Here is a 21,612-nt window from a genome sequence, read left to right on the forward strand (position 1 = left end):
CAGCAGGACCTGAAAGAAAACCATCCTTTCAGGGTACCTCTCTTCAATACAATTGATCAGTAGTTCAATAGTTTGGTTAAAACTTTGCTTAAGAGTAAGAGTTACTATCATGGGTTTAAGTAATCTAACTTTCCCATAAAATATTTGCATGCCAACAATAACTTGTGTCACCTATGTGATGCCTTTAATGTGCAAGGCACTTCGCAGAGACATGGGAGAATAACAGATTCTATGTCTAAGGTCAATATGTCAGGAGCCACATGGCACCAGGTTATAGTCTAACAGGCTTATGTGAAATCATAAGCTTACGGAGCACCGCTCCTTTGTCAGGTGGTGACGAAGTGACTAGTTTCCCCTGACAAAGGAGCAGTGCTTCAAACGCTTGTGATTTCAAACAAACCCGTTAAACGGTAACCTGGTGTCATGCAACTTCTGACCTTGTCCACCTCAGTCCAATACTGGCATTTCCACATAAGGAGAATAGATAAGGTCAAAAAGATGAGTTTACAGGGAAAAGAAGAGGAGAAATGGAAAGGAATTAGGGAGACAGAAAATGAAAGAATGAGGACAGGAAGACAAACAACCAGCCTAAAAAGAAAAGAAAGATGAGGTGAAGGATGTGGAAGGGTGACAGAAGGGTAAAGGTACGGAATGGAGTCACAGGCATTTACAGCTCATATTTTTGTTTGTGGGCATTTTTGACTTTTTTTTAAAATATAGGGTCTTGTATTTTTTGAATAATCAAATGTATCCACTTTCACATAGGTGAGTATACATATTCATCCTACTTCAAAGGCAAGTTTGGTCTAAATTATATGTCCTATATGCAATGAGACTTGAAACTACTCTGAAAGAAGGATCAACCAACTATGCTGAATCAATATATATGGATACTACTCCATCAAGTGGTAGCTTTGCACATGTCATTGAAAGCAATAGTTCTGAAGTGGCACGACTAACAATTTGTCCAAGGTAGCATTCTCTGTAGTCACCTGCGACTAAATAAGATACTTTCAAATTAACTGTGTGGAAATGTTGCATTTCCTTTTCATTAGATTTATTTCACTCATCATTTTTACCCTAAATAGATCTAACAACTGCAACAATTTGACACAGTATGACACACCCTGATTGGATCAAAATTCTAAAGTTGGTTTACAACTATTTACTTTAGTCTGTAAATATGTACGCACATACATATATCTGAGAATGCCACAATTCAGGAGATGACCGTTTGGCCTACAGACTGCTGGATCTATAAAGATCTCTCCAATTAATAATGCTCCTCCACTCTCGTAACGCTACGAATATTTCCTTTTCAATAATATTCAATGTTGTTTCAAATGTACTTGAGAATAATTTTCCAAGATGCCTTCATGCATTGGATACCATATCATTATTACTATGGCTGAAAGAAAAATCCAAGTGTTCTCTAAGCATTGAAACTTTTTCTTTATTATCTCACAGGTTGCAGGTTTCATTGACAAGGCCAATCAGCATCTATTGCTCATCCCAATCTATTGACCTTTGAGAAGGTTATGTCATGTCACCTTCTTGAATTGCTGTGATCCATGTATGCCAAAAATTTAACCTAGAAACAGGTTCGAAGGTGAAGCAATATATTTCTGAGTCAGAATGGCATGCAACTTGGAGGGGAACTTGCAGGTAGTGGTGTTCCCATGCACTTGCTGATCTTGTTTTACTAGGTTGTGGAGATCCTGCTTTTGTAAGGGGCCTCAGTGAGTTAGTACGTGCACACTGAAGGTAGTACATACTGCAGCCATGTGCATTGATTGTGGAGGGAGTGAAGTTTAAGGTGGTGGATGCAGGTGTTAATCAAGCAGGCTGCCTTTTCCTGGGTACAGTTCAGTTAAGTGTTGTTCTAATGCACAGTGGAGTTCACTGGCCAATGGAGAATATTACATCACATTCCTGATTTGTAGACAGACATTAGGAAATCAGGATGTGAAGTATATTCTGCACAGAAATTCTGTGACAAGTTGAGGGAAGAGAAAGAGAAAAAAAAAACTGGAATCACCTCTGACAAACTTGGTAGATTTATGCACGAAATAGCAATTTCTTGTAAAAGCACAAACCACCAACTTTTCGTCTGGGTTTCCAGAAGTTTTCAGGTACATCAATAATCAATTTTGGGGAACTACTGGGCTTAGAGGTCTTATTTCAACATCAGCTTGAGAATACAACACAATATACTGAGTCTAGAAGAGCATTCTAAAATTACCGCCCTAGGGTTAGCTAACCCACCAAAGAACTCTTACATCTCTCATGTTGTTGCAAGGTGGCACTCCCTGGTTCTGTTCAATTCACTAACTGAACTAAAAGTTGGTCTCTGTGCAGAACTGAAACCTGAGCTCTCTCAGCAGCTGCGGGAATCAAATTCTGCCATCTTTGTAGGCAAAATAACCACTGAGTCATTGGCTAGTCAGCACAATCTCCGACTTTCAAAGTTGTGTATCAAGGGAAATCCACAAAAAAAACTACGTGAGGTACTAGAGAGGGTAGATTTGATTATTCAGAGAATTGAAAAAATGAAGCTGGTTTCACTCTTTCAAACCACATCTTGGCCCCAAAAAAGTTGTTGAACCATCTTCATGAACTGTTTATGTATCTAATGTGTGGGTTACAATGCCAACTCAGGGGAAACTATGATTTTTTTTAGGGGGGAGGGTGTGGAGGTAGGGGGAAAGAGAGACAGAAAAGGCTCCCTTTCCTCAAAGACAATGGTGAACCATTTGCCAGGACCCAGTAGTTAACATGGTCATCCCCTCTGGTGATGGACCACACAAATAACAGATTTGATTAATTTTGATATTAATCCTGTAAGACTGCTCATGGGTAAAAGAACACCACATATTATGTTTCCTATCTCACATCAGTTCCTCTATTGTTGATCACTTTCTAATTCATGCTGGGTCTTCTAGGGAAGTCTTCCATTTCTTCTTTGAATGGCTACTCAATGTAAACAAGGAACTCAAACCTCAACATTTAAAGCAAATACTCTGGATAATCATGCTCAACCCATCTCAAGATCTTAACAGTACATGGGAATTTATGAAAAGGAGTGGGGTCTTTTTGTTCACTAAGCTTACCATTTGTTTAGCCACAACACATTCTCAGTTTTTTATTCCCAAATGCATACCTGTTGTTTGCACCTACTAATTTGCTGTTTGTATTTAGCTCAGTTGATTTGATTTCTGTGGTCTAATGAATCCTAATTTTAAACTGTAATACACAGCATATTCATCTAAGCTTAATAGCACTTTCACACTTCTTGTGCTGCCACTCACATGTTGCGTTTTACAAAGGTCAGCTCCTGCTGGATTTGCAATGGAACATTCCTGTGTGTATAGCTCCTGAAATACTTTTTAAATGGTTTACTTCATAACTTCTTGAAGAGTTCTCTATCTATCCTGTTAATAGACTCCTGTTTAAATCAGGCCATCCCTTATCTCAAAGTCTTTAACAAGGAAGACATAAGGAATATCCCTTCTACAAACAAATTTAACAAAGGCAAAATCAATATTCTTTGATATAAATATGACGCTACTTCCAAAGCAGGTTCAAATTATTTGAAACTGATAAATTCACACTAGTAAACAGAAATACATGGAAATTTGTCAATTTCAGGTAGTCACTCAACACGAGATGTACGATTAGAAATGGGAGAAATGATACTGCATACGAAAAGAATGACAACATCAACAAGGCCAACTACAGACTTACTGTTGGTAGGTAACAATATTTTTCAACAAAGAGAAACTACTCATCTCCACACCTTACATCATCTCATCCTGGGGAATCACCATTGACCAGGAACTTAACACTTCTAGTCATATAAATACTGTAGGAATAATTCACTTCCTGATTCATCAAAGCCTGTCTATAAAAAGAACAAATCAGGAGTGAGAATGAATAATCCCTTTGCCAGGATGAATCCAATTCAAACAACGATCCAGAAGCTCGACACAATCCAGGATCAGCAGGCTATTCACCACTTCAAGCATCCACTTCCTTCAACAGTATCAGTACATGCACTGCAGCATCTTACCAGGTTACCTCTAATAGCAACTTCAAAATCCATAAGCCCCCACAACCAGAAGAACAATAGTAATAAACAAATGAGGATACTACCATAACAAATTCCTCTCCAAGTCATATGTCATTCTGACTTGGAACTATACTGCTGTTTCTTCATTGGGTAAAAATTTTGGAATCCCAATCTAACAGCAGTTGGGTGTACCTAGACCATAGACTCAAACAGGCAGAACGCCACATCCTTTTCATGGACAGTTTGGGATGGGCAACACATTCTGGCAATTAAAGCAATCAACACATGCCAAGAATAAAAAGTCTTCATCAGATTCATTATTGGAAATGAAATATCAGAAACAAAAGAGCACAGTTTGTACAGTCAAGATCTATCATGATAATTCTTGGAAATGGATAACAACTGCCTTAAGGGTAATAATTCTAAACAAACTCATCTCTAAACTCTGAGCCCTAGGTCTTGGCTCCCCCTTCTGTAACTGTATCCTCTACTTCCTAACCCATAGACTGCAACTGTTATGAATAGGCGACAGCACCTTTCCTCCACTAGAATCCTGGTGCTCCATAAGGCTGCATACTCAGTCCCCTACTAACTCCTTATATAATCACAAGTGTGTGGCCAAATTCCACCCCAATTCCATTCACAAGTTCGCTGACAACACCACCGTTGTACGTCGGATCTCAAACAATGACAAGACAGAATACAGGAAAGAGACTGAGGGCTTAACGGCACAGTGTAAATATAATAATCTCTACATCAATGTAGCAAAGCAAAGGGGCTGGTCATTTACTTCAGGAAGTTGAGTGGAGGGCATGCCCCTGTTTGCATCAATGGTGCTGAGGTGGAGATGGTAGAAAGCATCAGGTTTATGGAAGTGATGATCATCAACAATCTGTTCTGGTCCACCTACGTTGATGCAACAGACAAGAAAGCACAACAATGGCTATACTTTCCCAGGAGGCTAAGGAAATAAAGGACGTCCACAAAAACTTTTATAAATTTTTATTGATGCACCAGAGACAGCATTCTATCAAGATGCATCAGTTTGGTATGGCAACTGCTCTTCCCAAGGCTGAAAGAAATTACAGAGTTTCGTGAACACAGCCCAGTCATCATGCAAACCAGTCTTCTATCAATTGATTCCATCTGTATTTCCCAATGCCTCAGGAAAGCAAATAACATAATCAAAGATCCCTCCCACCCCAGTCATACATTCCTACACGCTCTTCCATTGGGCAGAAGATTAAAAAAAGTGTGAATACACATTAAAAAAAATTTAAGAACAGCTTCATCCCCGCTTTAATCAGACTTTTGAAAGATCCTCTCAAATGTTAATTCTGATCACTCTCTGCAGCTATAACACTGTATTTTACACTCAGTTCTGCTTCCCTGATGCACTTTGCATGGTATGATTTGTGTAGCGTGCAAAACAACACTTTTCACAGTCTCTCAGTACGTGCAACAATAAATCAAACTCAAACTCAAAAATAGTTGCCTCTAAGAGAAGCCAAGTCAGGACTAGAGGTGAAGGTGAGAGCGAGATTAGAGGGTGAAAAGTAAATTCTGAGTGAGGGTTGCAGGAATGAGCATTGGGATGACTACTGTTCCTAACCTGTGTCTACTACTTGGATTAGGGAATGCAGTGCTCAAGTTTGCAACAGAGAAATTAAGTCATAAGATTAAGATTGAAAAGATTAATCAAAACATATTTATTGGCAAAGATCAGCACATTATTTAGTGTTAACAAGTGTGTATTATTTCATTTATATAGCAAAATGAAACATACACTGAATATGTTGAAATAGCAAAGGAAGAAATTAAGAGTGAGGAAACTGAACATTCAATATATCTACCCACAGCAGGACCACTGTTAACAGAATACCGCAATTCATAACCAAACAGTAGAACATAAGTTTGATAAATCATCAAACTCTACAGTGTTACAGTCAGACGACACCTTGATTACTGTTCAGTTCTTGGCTGCCAAGCAACAATTGAATTATTAAAGTTCTGGAGGCAATGTAATACAGTGACCCAAGGTTCATTCCTAATTTCAGAAGCCCAAGCTACTATAAGAAACACAGCCTTTCAATCCATGTAGGAAATGCCTCAACTGCAATGTTAAAGAGGAAAGCAAAATAATAGGATATTAGTTTATGGTCTTTGTGGTAGGAGACTGAGGTTGGTGGTAGAGAACCACATCACGAGTCCAGTAGCATACAACAGGAATCAGTGCTGGGTCCTTTATTGTTCAGGATATACTCAAACAGTAAAGATGAGAACATAGCAGGAGTGATAAATATGTTTTTGGATGACAAGAAGATGGGCCAGGTGCTTAATAGTAAGGAAGATTGTTTTAGACTACAGGATGATACTGATAGATTGGTCAGATAGACAGCTCAGCAGCAGATTGTCATTTCGGATCCTGCTTGCCAATTTACTCAGACCCCAAGTGCTTTAACTTTCTTTATAAGTCTCCAATGTGTGACCTTGTCAAAGGTTTTGCTAAAATCCATTTACATTATACTGACTGCACTAAACTCATCAATATATCTGGTCACCTCCTTGAAAAACGTAATCAAATTTGTTAGTCATGACCTTCCTCTGATGAAGCCATGCTGATTACCCCCGACTAAATCTTGCTTCTCCAAGTGAAGATTAATTGTAGTCCCCTACCGCTGATGTGGGATTTACTGGTCTGTAATTCCTTAGTTTATCTCTGCTGCCCTTCTTGAAAACTAGAACCACTTTAGCTGGTCCTCTGAGGAGAGTGGACGAAGAAGTTGTGATGGTACAAGTCTAAATTCAAAGGTTATTAGTTGAAATCCCACACAAATTTTGAAACTGACATTTTTTAAAAAAAAAACTTATTTGTGCACTAAGATCAGACAATTGTCAGAAGTGCTCTAAGATCGGTGAAAAGTATAAACTAGCTCACCCACTTTCTTTGGCAAACAGAAGCTATCATGGGTTACTCTTGCCCATATAATAAGATGACTTTACAGTGGTTGAGGTAACCAAGGATGAGCAATATGCATTGCCAGTGTTGCCAAAAATTTAGAACAAAAATAAGTGAAATCAAGAGATGGCAAGAACTGCAGATACTGGAGAATCTGAGATGACAAGGTGTAGAGCTGATTGAACACAGCAGGCCAAGCAGCATCAGAGGAGGAGGAAGGCTGACGTTTCAGGCCTAGACCCTTTTTCAGACCCTTTTTCTGAAGTGAAATCAATCTTAGATACAGCTGCCACTCCACAATTTAATACTCCTATTTCAAAACCAGTGATCTTAAACATGGGAAAATGACATTTCTGAATGTGCTCAAACAAATTTCATTAATTAGTTTTTTGAGTGAAAACCTTTATCTCATCAGTATGGGTTAAATTCTAGCTCAACCTGCAGAAGTGAAAGGGTAGTACTGGCCATTGCACCACTTAGTCAGACTTCTTCTCGGAGAACAAAGTTTCCAATTCGTCTTCCGCCCCCACACAAGTACAATTTGTCCATTCCCATTTGAAACTTTTCCCCAACAACTTACAGATGTACTGACATATACAACAGAAACTGATTTCATTTCCACAGCTGAATCATATCTAAATATGAAATTTATGGGTGACCTACATTACATCGGTCCTAGTGTTAAACAATGCAAGTCAATCTTAACCAAGGGCTCAGTTTCAAATCTCTAACTCAACCTTGTAGCCAACTTTATTCTGGTTAATTTATTCGTGAAACACCAAGCAGTTCCACTGGAATCCAAAAGTATATGGTTTGATTAAAAACAATCCTACAGAACAGCTACACAATTGAAACGATACCAATTCTGAGAAAACTTAAGAACAAGCAGGTTAGAAAGGAAACTACCTTAAGTTCATGCAACTAACACCACCGTTGCCCTCCCCTACCCATTGTGTTAGGATTACCATATTTATAAAGTAGTTCTCACATGTACATGATTAAGTGCCATATAAAACAGAAGACCTGAGTAGAGATTTGATTTAATTAATTATAGCCCTCCCAGACAAGACTTGAACATGAAACCTACCTTTCTGATCATAAATAAAGACAAGTATAGGCTGATTTGGTCCAAAGGCACAAAAAGCCACCATGTGCTCATGGGGATGAAAGGCTACATCTCGGACGGCTGACGTATAATTAAGATCAGAATACATTGCCACTTGGTCTCCTAACAAAAGGAAGGAAAAGAAAAAAAAAGACTGGAATCATGATTGTTACTAATACTGATTGCAAGAAACCATATTCTCAACCATGATCTTTGGTAAGCTACAAAACCTATAAATCTATAAAACAAATAATAACTGAGACCCAAATATGATTAAATTAATCAAAGAGGGCTGGAGGAGCATTGTTGTAATGAAGGTTGGAGAGAGTGCACCGTTGTGCTCGAGTCCACGCCACTTGTCACAACATAATTTTAAATGTTTTATCCAGTTACTGGTACAGCCAATTATATATTGTATCGATTTGTGGTTTAGAATTAAAAAAGGGATCAACCATATTTCTTTAATAAGCATCAAAATTATTATGAAAACAGGACTTAATCAGCCAAGATATTAACCAGATTACATGCAATTTGACGTATGAAAAGTTATATATTTACTGTTCTAAAAATCCAGAACACATGCACATCAGGTAATGAAAAATAATTAAAAGAGAAAATGGCAAAATATTTGTTTGTTCTTGAAGGAAAAAGGAATAAATAAGAAATGTTCAAAATGACTCATTTGGCATCCTAGTACAAGTAGACATGGGTCAATAATCACAAGCAGTTGTTGCTGGGACCTCTGTGGACACATTTCATTCAGGAAATGTTGAGAGAAAATCTTTGAGGCTTTTCAGGAGAAGAGCTGACTTAATGTTTCATTTATTGAACAGGACGCTCAAAATAGTTTCCTCAGAACAGTGAAAGGTGAGCTGAGCAGCCTTTCTTGCTTAGCAGGCTATACCCCCAACTGAACTCTGAATAATATCCAAAACAAAATCTATCTCCTGACAGCTATAAAAACAGACATAAGTTCAAGCAATTAAGTTAAGTGTGTGACTTCCAAGAAATATCCCTTCAGTGCATCCCCTTTAAAAAAAGTCCAGCTATCTCCACAGTCTTAAAATGAACTGCTGTCTATAATCCTTTGAACACACTCCCTCAAAAAAAATGAAGCATCTTCATCACAGGAAAATGAGGCAAATTAAATTTTAAATGCAATATTGTTTCTGAAAAATAGTATTAAAGTGGCCAGATTTAAAATTTAAGAGTCAGCCATGCTGCACAATTCTGGAGACAATACAACATTAGGGTACTGTAGCCATGTTAATGAACTAATACTCAAGTGAATTTGACTAATGGTTCTGTGGCGATTGTAAAATTCCCTGATAGCAGCTGTCAAATATATAACTTCAACTAATTAAAATGTGGAAGAAATGGAAGCATCGACATTACTGTCCAAGATAACAAAGTGTGAAGCTGGATGAACACAGCAGGCCAAGCAGTATCTCAGGAGCACAAAAGCTGACGTTTCGGGCCTAGACCCCCATTACTGTCCAGACTGTCAGAAAAACCCACCTGGTTCATGTCACAGGAGGGCATTTGCCATCCTTTCCATGAAAATGGCTGAACAAGCCCCTTTGGCTAGAATTAAGAAAGCAGCTTATTGCCATTTTTTTCAAGAGGAATAAGGTATCTGGAATAAATGTAACCCTTACCAGCAACACTGGTATCCTGCGAATGAGCAAAACACACAGGTTTGGACAGTACGTTTCTTACCTTTCAGGGCATATGCAGCCAGGTTTAAAATGCAATTTCAGTTAAAGTAAACTGATCAGGAATAAAGGGTTGTTTTCAGTAAAATCACAATAAAGCGGGGAAGCAGTGGTACAGTGATAATGTCACATACTAGTAAACCAGCAACCCAAGCTAATGCCCTGGGTACATGCATTCAAATCCAACAATAACAGCTGGTGGAATATAAAGCTAGAGTCATTGGTGGTGATCACGTCAATTCCCACTGACTGTTTAATAACCCTACCTGCTTCATTAAAGTCCTCTAGATGACTCCAGACTCTCAGAAAAGTGGTTGATGTTTTATAGCACACAACAACGTTAAGCAAGTTGTTCAGTTTAAGGATACCTAGGGATGGGCAAGAAATGCTAATCTTGCCACATCTCATGGAAAAATTCTTAAAGTAGCCATTGAACTTTTTTTTAAAAAAAACTAGTACTACTACCCTTAAGGAAAGAAACCTACTGTTCTTATGTTGCTTCAATATGGTTTGACCTCCACTACCGCACTAACACAGCTGAACTCAATGCTCTCTGAAGTGACTCTGCAGGCCATTCAGTTGAATTGGTCTACTGAAAAACTAAAAAAATAAAAAAATTGGATGGACCACTTAGCCACAACACATGAATCAAACTAAGGCACAACAAGGTCACACCCAGCCCAGTAAATCACTGGAGCCTCCTGTTCAAGTTAGGAAAGTTTTCTCACAGACCAGTCAACCAATACTGCAAAAGAAGGCTGGACACAGTCAAATTGAAATTTCACTGTTTCAAGTCAAACGTACGCATGGCATCTAATGCTGATCATCCTTTGCCTTAATCTAGTTGAAGACCACTTTTAGGAAGCAAACACAAGGTAACAAAACATCTCTCAAAGTGATGGAAAAGGTTATTCAGAATTTAGTATAGGAACAGGCCAGCTGACACTACAAGCCACTGATAGCACTGTCAAATCCCACGCACACACTAATAGAAAATGCAAAGAACTCAGATTGAAAACTGGAACGGCCAATTACATCAAGTTTTTGCATTGGTTTATAAATTTCAGTCTGTCTATTGTGAAGGGAACTGAAGTCCAGGTGTGGGATCTTCCCAAGTTAGGATGTTTCAGCTTTGGCCTTGGATGATCAGTGCAGTTGTAACAAACATAACTTAAGTCCAGAAAGGTACATCTGTTCCATAAGGAGATAAAACAGATCCATCAGGGGAATACCGGACTGGCAAATTCATTCCTTGAGCATCACTTTCATAGCCTCTTAAACATTCAACTGGTAATAATAGGATGGGTGATCCAGGGCTTCTAGGAAAGGGAGCTTGCAGGCCAAAGTGGATTATATGGTGTCTACCATCACAGCTAGTGGGATAGTCTGCCCCTCTGATATCTACCCATCTTTCCCTTCCCTTGCACAGCCAAGTGACCTGTACTTACTTCACTTTGCCAGCCTTTTCGTGTTGGTCTCTCTCCCTTTATTTCTTTCATTATGGTCTCCTTGCACCATGCTTGACCTGCTGCATGTTTCCAGGAATTTGTTACATTTAACAAAAAGTGGAATAATTTATGTACTCACTGCACATCAATGTCCCAGATGGTATCCCTTATACAGCACAAACATCCCTATTGAAACTCTGATTCACTGTGAGAAATGTCAGAGGAGACATCTAATAATTTCCATTCTCAGTTTCAATTTCTCTGAATCAAGAATTTATCCTGATCCAAGTTCCCCAAATTCTAACATTTACTCAGTCGGTTTATGATATGAAAATGCCTATTTTTGATTAGAGTTTTTTTTGTCTTATGATTGACAGTAACCTGCTACATACTTAGAATATCACTTAGAATATGTTATCTTCTAAAAAGAGGAAACTTAAAGATGCTGCTTTTCTCTATGTAAGATGCGTTTACTCAAAAATCTTCAGTTTTAAAACTTTAATTTTAGAGGAAGCATGATGAAACCCAAAGTATAGGGTACCAAAAGCTTGAAAAAAGTTAAAGAAATCCAGCATAACAAGCCAAAGCATAACACTGAAAATGTGAGAAACCTGAAACTAGAACAGAAGAATCAATTTCTGATGAAAGGTCAAATATCTGAAATATACACTGCTGTTTCTGCAGAGATGCTGCCTAATCTGCTAATGTTTCCAGCATTTTCCGGTTTTCATTCCAGCCTTATTTATTGTCAAAGTTGTCCAGATACCTGGGGCAGTGTTTTCTGAAAAGGTTTCTGTTTTTGTATCTATTTTTCACACTATCAAAATCAAGATAAAAAAGTACTTAGAAAATCCTCCGTCGTTTATAACCTCCCCTCTAAGTCATGCATCATCTACACCTGGAAATGAATTCCTTCTCCTTTTTCCTCACTGAGTGAAAATGAAGCACCTTACTATTCAGAGACAGAAAGAGCTGCCAATGCTGGAGTCAGAGATAGCGCAGTGTGGAGCTGGGAGAATACAGCAGGCCAGGCAGCATCAGAGGAAGAGGAAAGATGACGTTTCTTTAGAAAAATCTGAAGAAGCGTCCCCGGCCTGAAACGTCAGCTTTTCTGCTGCTCTGATGCTGCCTGGCTCCTGTGTTCCTCCAGCTGCACACTGTGTTGTCTCTATGCCTTACTATTCAGCAGTTCATTGTGAGTATTGTGCTCATGTTGGCTTCCTTACCTGGAGAAGGATGTTCTTGCTATGGAGAGAATGCAATGAAGTTCACTGATTCCTGGGACAGTAGAACTGACATATGAAAACAGTTAGGGCTATATTCACTGGAGTTAAGAAGAATAAAGGATGCTGTCTGGGAAACCTATGAAATTCCAACAGGAATGAAAACAGGAATTCTGACAGGATAAATGCAGGAAGGATGTTGCCGATGCCATGGGAGTACAGAATAATGATCGCATTCTAAGGATGTGGAGCAGGCCATTTCGGACTGGGATAAGGAGAAATTACTTCATCCAGAGTGGTGAGGTTGAGAAAATCTCTGCCACAGAAAGTTGTTGAGGCCAAAACATTGATTAATTTCAAAAAGAATTAGATGTTACTCTTAGCGCTAAAGGGATCAAAGAGTATGGGGAGAAAGGGAGAACAAAGCACTGAGTTGGATGATCAATTATGATCATATTGAATAGCAAAGAATGTTCTATGGTTATATAGCCTACTCCTCCTGCTCCTGTTTTCTCAGCTTTTATCTTTACCTTTACGCCACAGGGTGCAGCAATTCATGATGGCAGTTTACCAATTCTGAGGGTAACTAGGGATATGCAAAAGTGCTGATTGTACTCAATGATTCGGTATGAATGAATACAATAAAAGACATCACTAAGTTACAGCGCTCACTAGTTCTTCTCCCAAAGCATTCCAGAGAGCTATGTGAAAGATTCTCTCAGAATCCATGTTGTTGAAAAACTCCAACTTGATAAAGACAAAATGAACAGTTGAAAAATTGTTTCTCATATATGCACTAAATATGTTATAAATCAAATCAGGAATGCATAAAAATTAACTCACATTGAATAGTTAACCCAACAGAATCTGGCAGCTTTATAAAAAGTTATGGTTTTAGAGTGACTAATTCTATTTTCATTGCGGTAGATTCTAGGATCTTTATTCAGTGCTTAAGGAATGACCTGCAGGAATCCCATCTCCTTCTTGAATCCAATGTAAACGCAGTTGCATGCAACAGACCTATTGGCTTAATCAACTTTAAGAAGACCTTATGCTGTGCAAACAGAACTTGCTTTTTCCTGATTAATGACCCTTCGTGTCATAAGAGTTGTCATAACAGCCTTGGAATCAAACTTAAGGTTTAGTTCTCAAATGAATGCCAATCACTTTCCTAAGGATTCAAGGAATGGAATGCAGACAGGAAAGTGTGGATAAGGTCACAACCAGATCAGCCGCAATGTTACTGAATGTGGAGCATGCTCAAAAGGCCGAATGGTCTACTCCTGCTCCTCAGAACTTTTTTCAAAGAGATCTTGATCAGCTGGGCTGAGGAGTGGCAGATGGAGGTTAATTTAGATAAATTCAAGGTGTTGCATTTTGTCAAGACAAACCAATACAGGACTTACACAATGGGGACTGCTGTCAAACAGAGAAACCCAGGGGTTCAGGTGCATAGCTCCTGGAGAGTGGTGTCACAGGTACACAGGGTCATAAAGATAATATTTGGTACATTTGCTTTCACCGGTCAGTCCAATGAGTATAGGAGGTAGGACATCGTGTTGCAGCTGTACAAGACGCTGGTGAGGCCACTTTTGGAGTCCTGCATACAGTTCCTGTTGCTCTGATATTGGAAGGACGTTATTAAACTAGAAAGGGTGTAGAAAAGATTTACAAGGATGTACCGAGACTGAATGGTTTGAGCTATAAGGAGAGGCTGGATATGCTGGGGCTCTTTTCTCCTGCAGCATAGGAGGCCGAGGGGTGACCTAGTAGAGGTTTATAAAATCATGAGAGGCTTGGATAAGGACAATAGTCAGGGTCTATTCCTCAGGGAGGGGAGACCAAAACTAGAGGGTTTAGGGTTAAGGTAAGAGGGGAGAGGTTTAAAAGGGACCTGAGGGGTAAACGTTTTCACACAGAGGGTGGTGCAGATATGGATCAAACTCCTAGGAGAAGTGGTCCAGGCAGGTGCAATTACATTTGACAATAATGCCAATTTTTATGCCTCTCCGAAATGCTTATATTTTCCCTAATGTGTCCTTCAGTCCTTCTCCCTGCCACTACGTATGCCCTTCTCTACCATCAATGTCCCTACCCTATTTACCTGCTCAATTCTTTATGTACCCTTGCTGCTCGCTTCATCACTGTAATTCATGTAACCTTAATACACTATCACTTGATCTCACCCCAAGGTAATGAAAGGCCAGAGATCCCCTTGCCATAACTAATCACTCTGTTACCTTCCATTCTCAAAATGTTTCCATAAAAGAGAAACTGCTTTCGAAATGCAATCATTTTCAAAACTTATATGGATATAGTGGAAAAACAGGACTGCAAATGCTGGAAATCTGAAACAAAAACAGAAATTGCTATAGAAACTCAGCACATCTGGCAGTTATGTGTGGACACCAAAGCAGAGTTAACATTTTAAACCCAATGACTCTTAACCATCCACAGCTCTTTGTTTTATTTTTACATTATATAATTAGTATCCACGATTTAAACCAATCCTCTTTATTCATAATCATACCCTCACAAACATAGACAGGCAGACAGACAAGGATAGATAAGGGATAATTCATTAAGGAAAATGAGACAGGCAGATCACTTCAGCAGTTCCGAATGATGGTTACTGAAGCTTCAAGCTATCCTTGGATAATGTGCTGTTCGCTGAAAAGTGGAACTGTTGAATTTTGAAGCACTGGTAAATGCAAGCAGCTTCTGCAGACTGCTGGAGATTTTTACTTATGTCCTACAGAATGAGGTTCTTTTCTCAGAACTTCCACTAATTTGATGACTGGAGAATAACTTGCAGCAAAGAAAACTGCATCCAGCAGCTTTCACAGCCACACTGCTTTCTGCCCAAAACCTAGTCCAAAATAGTTCAATCTTTGGTACTCTTTCTTCTTTTTCAGCATTCTCTGTGCTTGACCTGCAGACACTGGCCTTCCTTTGAATGACCCTTGAGCATAATCCAACTCAAGTATGAAACATTTGTAGAATTCTTAGAACAATAATCAAACTGCAATTAACTTTCCAGGCCAGTTCCCATAGACAAATACAAGTTTGCTTGTTCTTCCCTTTTTTAGAAAGACAAGTCACTGCTCAAAGTTCAAAATTGAACTCTCAACTTCAACTCACAGTGCCAAACCAAAAATGAGAAAAGTAAAGAAAACCACTTATGGTCTGAACAGTAATAACTATTCAATTGGTTCCCAGATAACTGACCGTAAGTGGTGAATAAACAGAAGCTTATAGCCTGCAAACAGAAAGACCGAAGTCTCTCTCTGTGTGAAGTAACAGAAAATCTCATGCTGTCTCTCACCATTCTCCTGTAAGCTGCTCTCTCTGCAAATCTCTTGTTGAAAGGAAAAGGGGATAAAAACACCTTCTGAGGAATTGAAAGGGTAAATTCTTAACCAGAGAATGACTGAGAATCAGTGTATCCACCATTTTGTGTTATTAGCAAAGGAATGCCAGTCTAGATTTCATACTCAAGACCCAGTTTAGAACTAAATCCACAACCTTCTAAGTCAGAGTTGAGAGTGCTATCAACTGAGGCACAGCTGATAGTCAAGGATCTTGCTTCTTATTTGTGACTCTCATCAGCCCTCTCACTTTGTTTGACAAGCTTAATCAATCCCAACATAAAATGATTGTAGTAATAGCTGAAACATACCTGTCTCTGAATTCCAAACATAACATATTCCATCTTCACTCCCAGAAAAAAGAAACATCCCACATGGTGTAAATGTGCTGTACAGCTGTTCACGGTAATTTGTAGCTCCTGTATACTTCTTTGCAGCCAATCTATAAATTAAAGAGCACAGAACCTAGGAATTCAGAGAGTCTGGAAAATAAACTAAAATATAAGGACTCCTAAAGAGTAAGAAACTATATCTAATCAGAACTTCACAATACCATTTTAATCAGCCTGTTTCTCCTCAGCTGCACTGCTGCAGGAAATAAACATTTTTAGTTGCTCATATAATGATCTTGATGAGGAGTTTGTAGGGACAGGTTACTATTCATGGGCAATTAAAAAGGTTCAAGGAGTGCTCTGTGATCTCCCAGTCTGCACCTTCAATTATTTATTTATCAGGCAGCATTCCCTTGGAATGAAAATTATTTCGAAAATTAGAGACAAATCAGAACATGGGTATAGCAGGTTGATTAATCCACAGTCCATTACTGGGAAGACTTTAGAACCAATTCTAGGAAACAGTAATAAACAAAAGATAACATTAGTAATTTAAAATATAGCTTCTGGAAAAAAAAGACTTTTGAGGAAGCCATTATGGAGGCCAATAAGATACGCCTAACTGAACTTTCAGGAAGTCATTCATTAAATATTTCAAACTGTTAAAGGTAATGTTTGGTAGCAATCTGAAGAACTACATTAGGAATTAACTCCAATCCTAAAGCCAAAATCTTACATATGAGGACACATCTCATTCTGAAGACATGTTGTTATTGCGTTAGTGTCACTCTCTGTACTATTTATTAATAACCCGAGAGGGGACACTAAAACACGTTAGGAAGTAGAGCAGTGCAAACAAATCTATGAAGATTTAGATGTGCTAGTGCAGCAGGTCATATAGTGGCAGTTGGTATTTAGATAAACGTAGTCGCGTGCACTAACAAGAATGTGAACTAATACAGTCTACCTTCATAATTTCAAGGGAATAACACAGAGGTGAAGAGAAAAAGGATTATTGTGCCACAGATTCCTAAAAATCCTTGATTTTAGCTAAAGCTAGTAAAATGTTTCAATTATAATATTCAATTACAAGTTTTGAAACTTTCAGGTTTCTGGTCAGACTGCACGCTGAATACTGTGCTTAGTTTTGAACCCAACATAGTTGTGGTGGTCTTGGGAAAATTAGGGATCAGTTAAATGAATAATTCCCAGTTTAAAAACCCTCAACTAGGCAGCTAGTTCAAATATCTTTGTCTATCTGCAGAAGTGACAATGGGAACTGCAGATGCTGGAGAATGCAAGATAATAAAGTGTGGAGCTGGATGAACACAGCAGGCCAAGCAGCATCTCAGGAGCACAAAAGCTGACATTTCAGGCCTAGACCCTTGCTGTGTTCATCCAGCTCCACACTTTATAATCACAGACTTAGAAGTGTTCTGAATGAGACTTACATGAAAAGAAAAAAGGATATACGTTTATATAGCCCTTTTCATGGCCATTGGAAATTTCAAAGCTTTATGAAGTGCAGTTACTGACGTAGTTTGCACAAATTTGCACAAAGTAAGCTCCCAAAAAGAGCAATGTAATAATCAACATCATAAAACAGATTATCCAGTCATCGAGGGATTATTAAACAGCCATTGTGCTGGAAATAACTCCTTCTTCTCTGAACGATTGTCATAGATCTTTCGCATTCTTGCTGAGAGGGCAATTAAGGAGTTTGGTTCAATACCTCATTCAAAAGATGGCATCTCTGGCAGCACTCCCTCACTACTGCACTAGAATTATTTACATTGCACATTTGATGCAAAGGAACATTCCAAGGGGCTTTATAGAAACAAATGAACAAGCTCTATAAGAAGCCATTAGTTCAGATGAGCAACAGCTTAGTCAGAGAGATATGGTGAAGAAGTGTTTTAAAGAAGGAAAACAAAGTACATAGATGGTAGGGACGTAGAGGCAGGAGTAAGCCATTTGGCCCAATGAGGCTGCTTGATCATCAACAAGATCATAACCAACCTGGTTGTGTTCTCAGATAACAAGGTGTAGAGCTGGATGAACACAGCTGGCCAAGTAGCATTTTAAGGAGCAGGATGGCTGATGCTTCAGGCCTAGACCCTTCTTCAGAAATGGGGGAGGGGAAGGGGGTTCTGAAATAAATAGGGAGGGGGGGGGGAGGCAGATAGAAGATGGATAGAGAAGATAGGTGGAGAGGAGACAGACAGATCAACGAGGCTGAGATGGAGCCAGTAAAGGTGAGTGTAGGTGGGGAGTTCACCTTGACTGGTTCCATCGCCGCCTCTTTGACCTGTCTGTCTCCTCTCCATCTATCTTCTCCTCTATCCATCTTCTATCCACCTCCCCCTCTCTCCCTATTTATTTCAGAACCCCCTTCTCCTCCCCCATTTTTGAAGAAGGGTCTAGGCTCGAAACATCAGCCTTTCTACTCCTCTGATGCTGCTTGGCCTGCTGTGTTCATCCAGCTCTACACTTGGATTCTCCAGCATCTGCAGTTCCTATTATCTCTGGTTGTGTTCTCAGCTCTCTTTCCTGTCTTTACCCCCAACCTCTTGACTCTCTTGTCTATCGGACATGTATCTAACCCAGCCTTTAATAAATTTGAAGACGCTGCCTCCGCTGTCTTCTTGGTAAGAGAATTCCAAACTCTATGATCCCTTTGAGGCAGAACAAAATCTCAATGTTACATCAAGCAGTTAGTACCCGAAAAGGTTAAATGACATCATGAGATAAACTCTGCTCCATCAGATTATAAAATACTCCTCCTGAGAGTAGATCACTGATTCATGTACCAGTGTTACAAGGCCAGGTCCATGTAGCTCATGGTAATATATACTTACTGTCAAGTCTGGCCAGATAACTCACATAACTCATGCAATACACCATTCTGTTTAATAAGGCCAACTTCTCTCTGACCAAAGACTTTGCATGGATGTCTTTCCCCACATGGTATGGATAACATAGGTTAATATCAATAAGAACGATTGGTAGCAATGAATCTACCCCACAGTATTTCAGATGGTTCCAGTGGACACAGTCATAGTAAATACCAAGCTAACACTAGTGCTGACTTTGGGTCTATACTATTCATCTCTGCCTTATGAGAGAGAGACCCATTATTCTTAAACTAGCGTTCCTCGAAAGAGGAAAGATCCTGTGGTCATCCACTCTATCCAGGCCCCTTAAGATCTTATCAAAGCAAAATATTGCAGATGTTGGAAATCTGAAATAAAAACATAAAATGCTGGAGAAACTTAGCAGGTCTGGCAGCATCTGTGAAGACAAATCATAATTAGAGGTGGCCTTCTGATCTTGTATGCTTCAACAAGATCATCTCTCATTACTCTAAACTCCGCTGGCTATACAAATGAAAACTATTTTCTATCCAACCTGTTCAGAGGCGTAATTAGACACTTTGGAACAGGTGGGACTTGAACTCGGTCTTCCCGACTCAAAAGGTAGAGAGACTACCACTGCACCGCAACAGCCAGTGGTTATAGGCTTAATCTGTTTTAGTTTTCTTCGTTAGATTAGCCCTTCATCCCAAGGATGAGTTGAATGAAACTTCTCTGAACTGCTTTTAAAGCAGTTTTTGAAATAAGGAGACCTAAAATATACATGGCACTCAAGCAGTGTCTCATCAGCTTCAGTAAAGCTCCTCTATTTTAATACTCCATTCCCCTCACAACAGAAGATCAACATTCCATCTGCCTTTCTAATCACTTATTGTACCCACATTTTAACAACGTGATTCATGTACCAGGACACCCAGGTTCTTCTGTACCACAATGTTGCAATCTCTCTTTATTTAATTAACATACTGCTTTTCTATTCTCCCTGTCAAAGCTGTCAAGCTTATTTTACGTACATTATACACCATTTCATAAATTTCTTTTCATTCACTTAAGCTGTTAATATCCCTTTTCGTAAGACCATAAGACACAAGAGCAGACCATTCATGAAGTCTGCTCCACCATTCAATGTAATCGCGGCTGATAATCCTCAGCTTCGCTTGCTTGCCCTTTCCTATAACCCTTGATTCCCTTACAGATTAAAAATTTATCTCAGCCTTGAATAACTTAATGACCCATTTTCAAAAGCCCTCTGTGATAATGAATTCCACAGATTCATAGCTCCCAGAGTAGAAACTGCTCTTCATCGCTGTCTTAGACATCTGTTTTGCGGACTCTCTACTTACTCTTGAAAATTTACTTTCCTACCTACTTTGGTGCCATTGGTACATTTATATTATTTGGTCCCATCATAAAAATAGTTGATACAGATTATAAACGCTTTGGGATCCTGCACTGTATCCTGTGGAGTTCCACCAGTAACTGGTTGCCAACCTGAACGATACCCATTCGTGCCTGCTCTCTATTTCCTATTATCTAACCAATGCTTTATGCGTACAAAAGTGCACTATCTGCACCATGTGCTGTAATCTTGTGTAGCAACTTCCGTGTAACACATTGTCAAGTACCTTTTAGGAGTAGAGAGGTGGAGGGATGTAGGGAAGAAAGTCAACAGGCCAAGACAATGGAAGACAGAGCTACTAACTGTGAAGCAATTACAATTGTGTATACAGAAGAATTCAGAATTAGAGTTTAGTTACCTCAGATGATCGAGCAGGTGGAGGAGTATACAAAGAAAGAGAAATGCAAGGTCATGGAGGGATTTGAAAACAAGCACAAGAATGTTAAGGCCAAAATGCTATTTCACTGGAAGCTAATTTAAGTCAGTCTTCACTGAAGAGATGTTTCTGTCTTCAGTTGAATCTTGAACCCACAACCATCCCACTCAGCAGCAATTCTATTAACAGATGAGCTATGTCTGACACAACCTAAGTTATGGAGGGGCCAGAATAGACTGGATGCTATTTTTATTCCAGAGAATTATGAGCCTCTGGAACACAGTGTGACAACAAGGGTAGATACTGACTACATGCATGACTCGTGCCATCCCCATCCAATGCCTCAGCAATGCCAACCAGCTGCGCAGGACTAAAGTACCCAGTATGTCGGATATGGCTTTAGCTCCCACACCCCACACCATTTGCTCTGATATCACCCATGGATATACGGCAGCCCCCCAAAACCCCAGTGTCCATTTGTCCACCTATATAAAAGGAGAAACATCAATTGATTGTGGAGTTTTTGTAAAAGGATTGCTTCGTAAATCGAGATCAAAAGTCAGGCATATGCTACTTGGTGGGCAGGAGCCAGTGTTACAGACAGGACTTGTGCCCAGCAGGTGGGAGAAACTTGTGACACGTGAGCAGGTTGTGAATGTGAGAGAGAGCAGCGGGTAGTATGAAAGGTGGGGATAGTGTGTACTGGGGAAGCAAGCTCTGCATGTGGGGAGCGTGGGCAATGCAC

At 39.4% G+C, this 21,612-nt stretch overlaps 1 protein-coding gene across 3 annotated transcripts in view; it reads right to left on the reverse strand.

Annotated features, from left to right (window-relative positions):
- ahi1 (Abelson helper integration site 1) overlaps nt 1-21,612 on the reverse strand; it is a 249,179-nt gene that overhangs the window by 133,974 nt on the left and 93,593 nt on the right. For 2 of the 3 annotated variants that reach the window (XM_048531564.2, XM_048531563.2), the window contains exons 16-17: nt 16,199-16,329; nt 8,116-8,256 (exon numbers count right to left, since the gene is read on the reverse strand). In XM_048531564.2, the coding sequence (XP_048387521.1) occupies nt 8,116-8,256; nt 16,199-16,329 (272 nt within the window). The remainder of the gene's footprint in view (nt 1-8,115; nt 8,257-16,198; nt 16,330-21,612) is intronic. The other variant, XM_048531565.2, reaches the window with a different exon arrangement.

The sequence above is a fragment of the Stegostoma tigrinum genome, chromosome 4 (genome assembly GCF_030684315.1).
Source record: "Stegostoma tigrinum isolate sSteTig4 chromosome 4, sSteTig4.hap1, whole genome shotgun sequence".
Classification (NCBI taxonomy): Eukaryota; Metazoa; Chordata; class Chondrichthyes; order Orectolobiformes; family Stegostomatidae; genus Stegostoma; species Stegostoma tigrinum.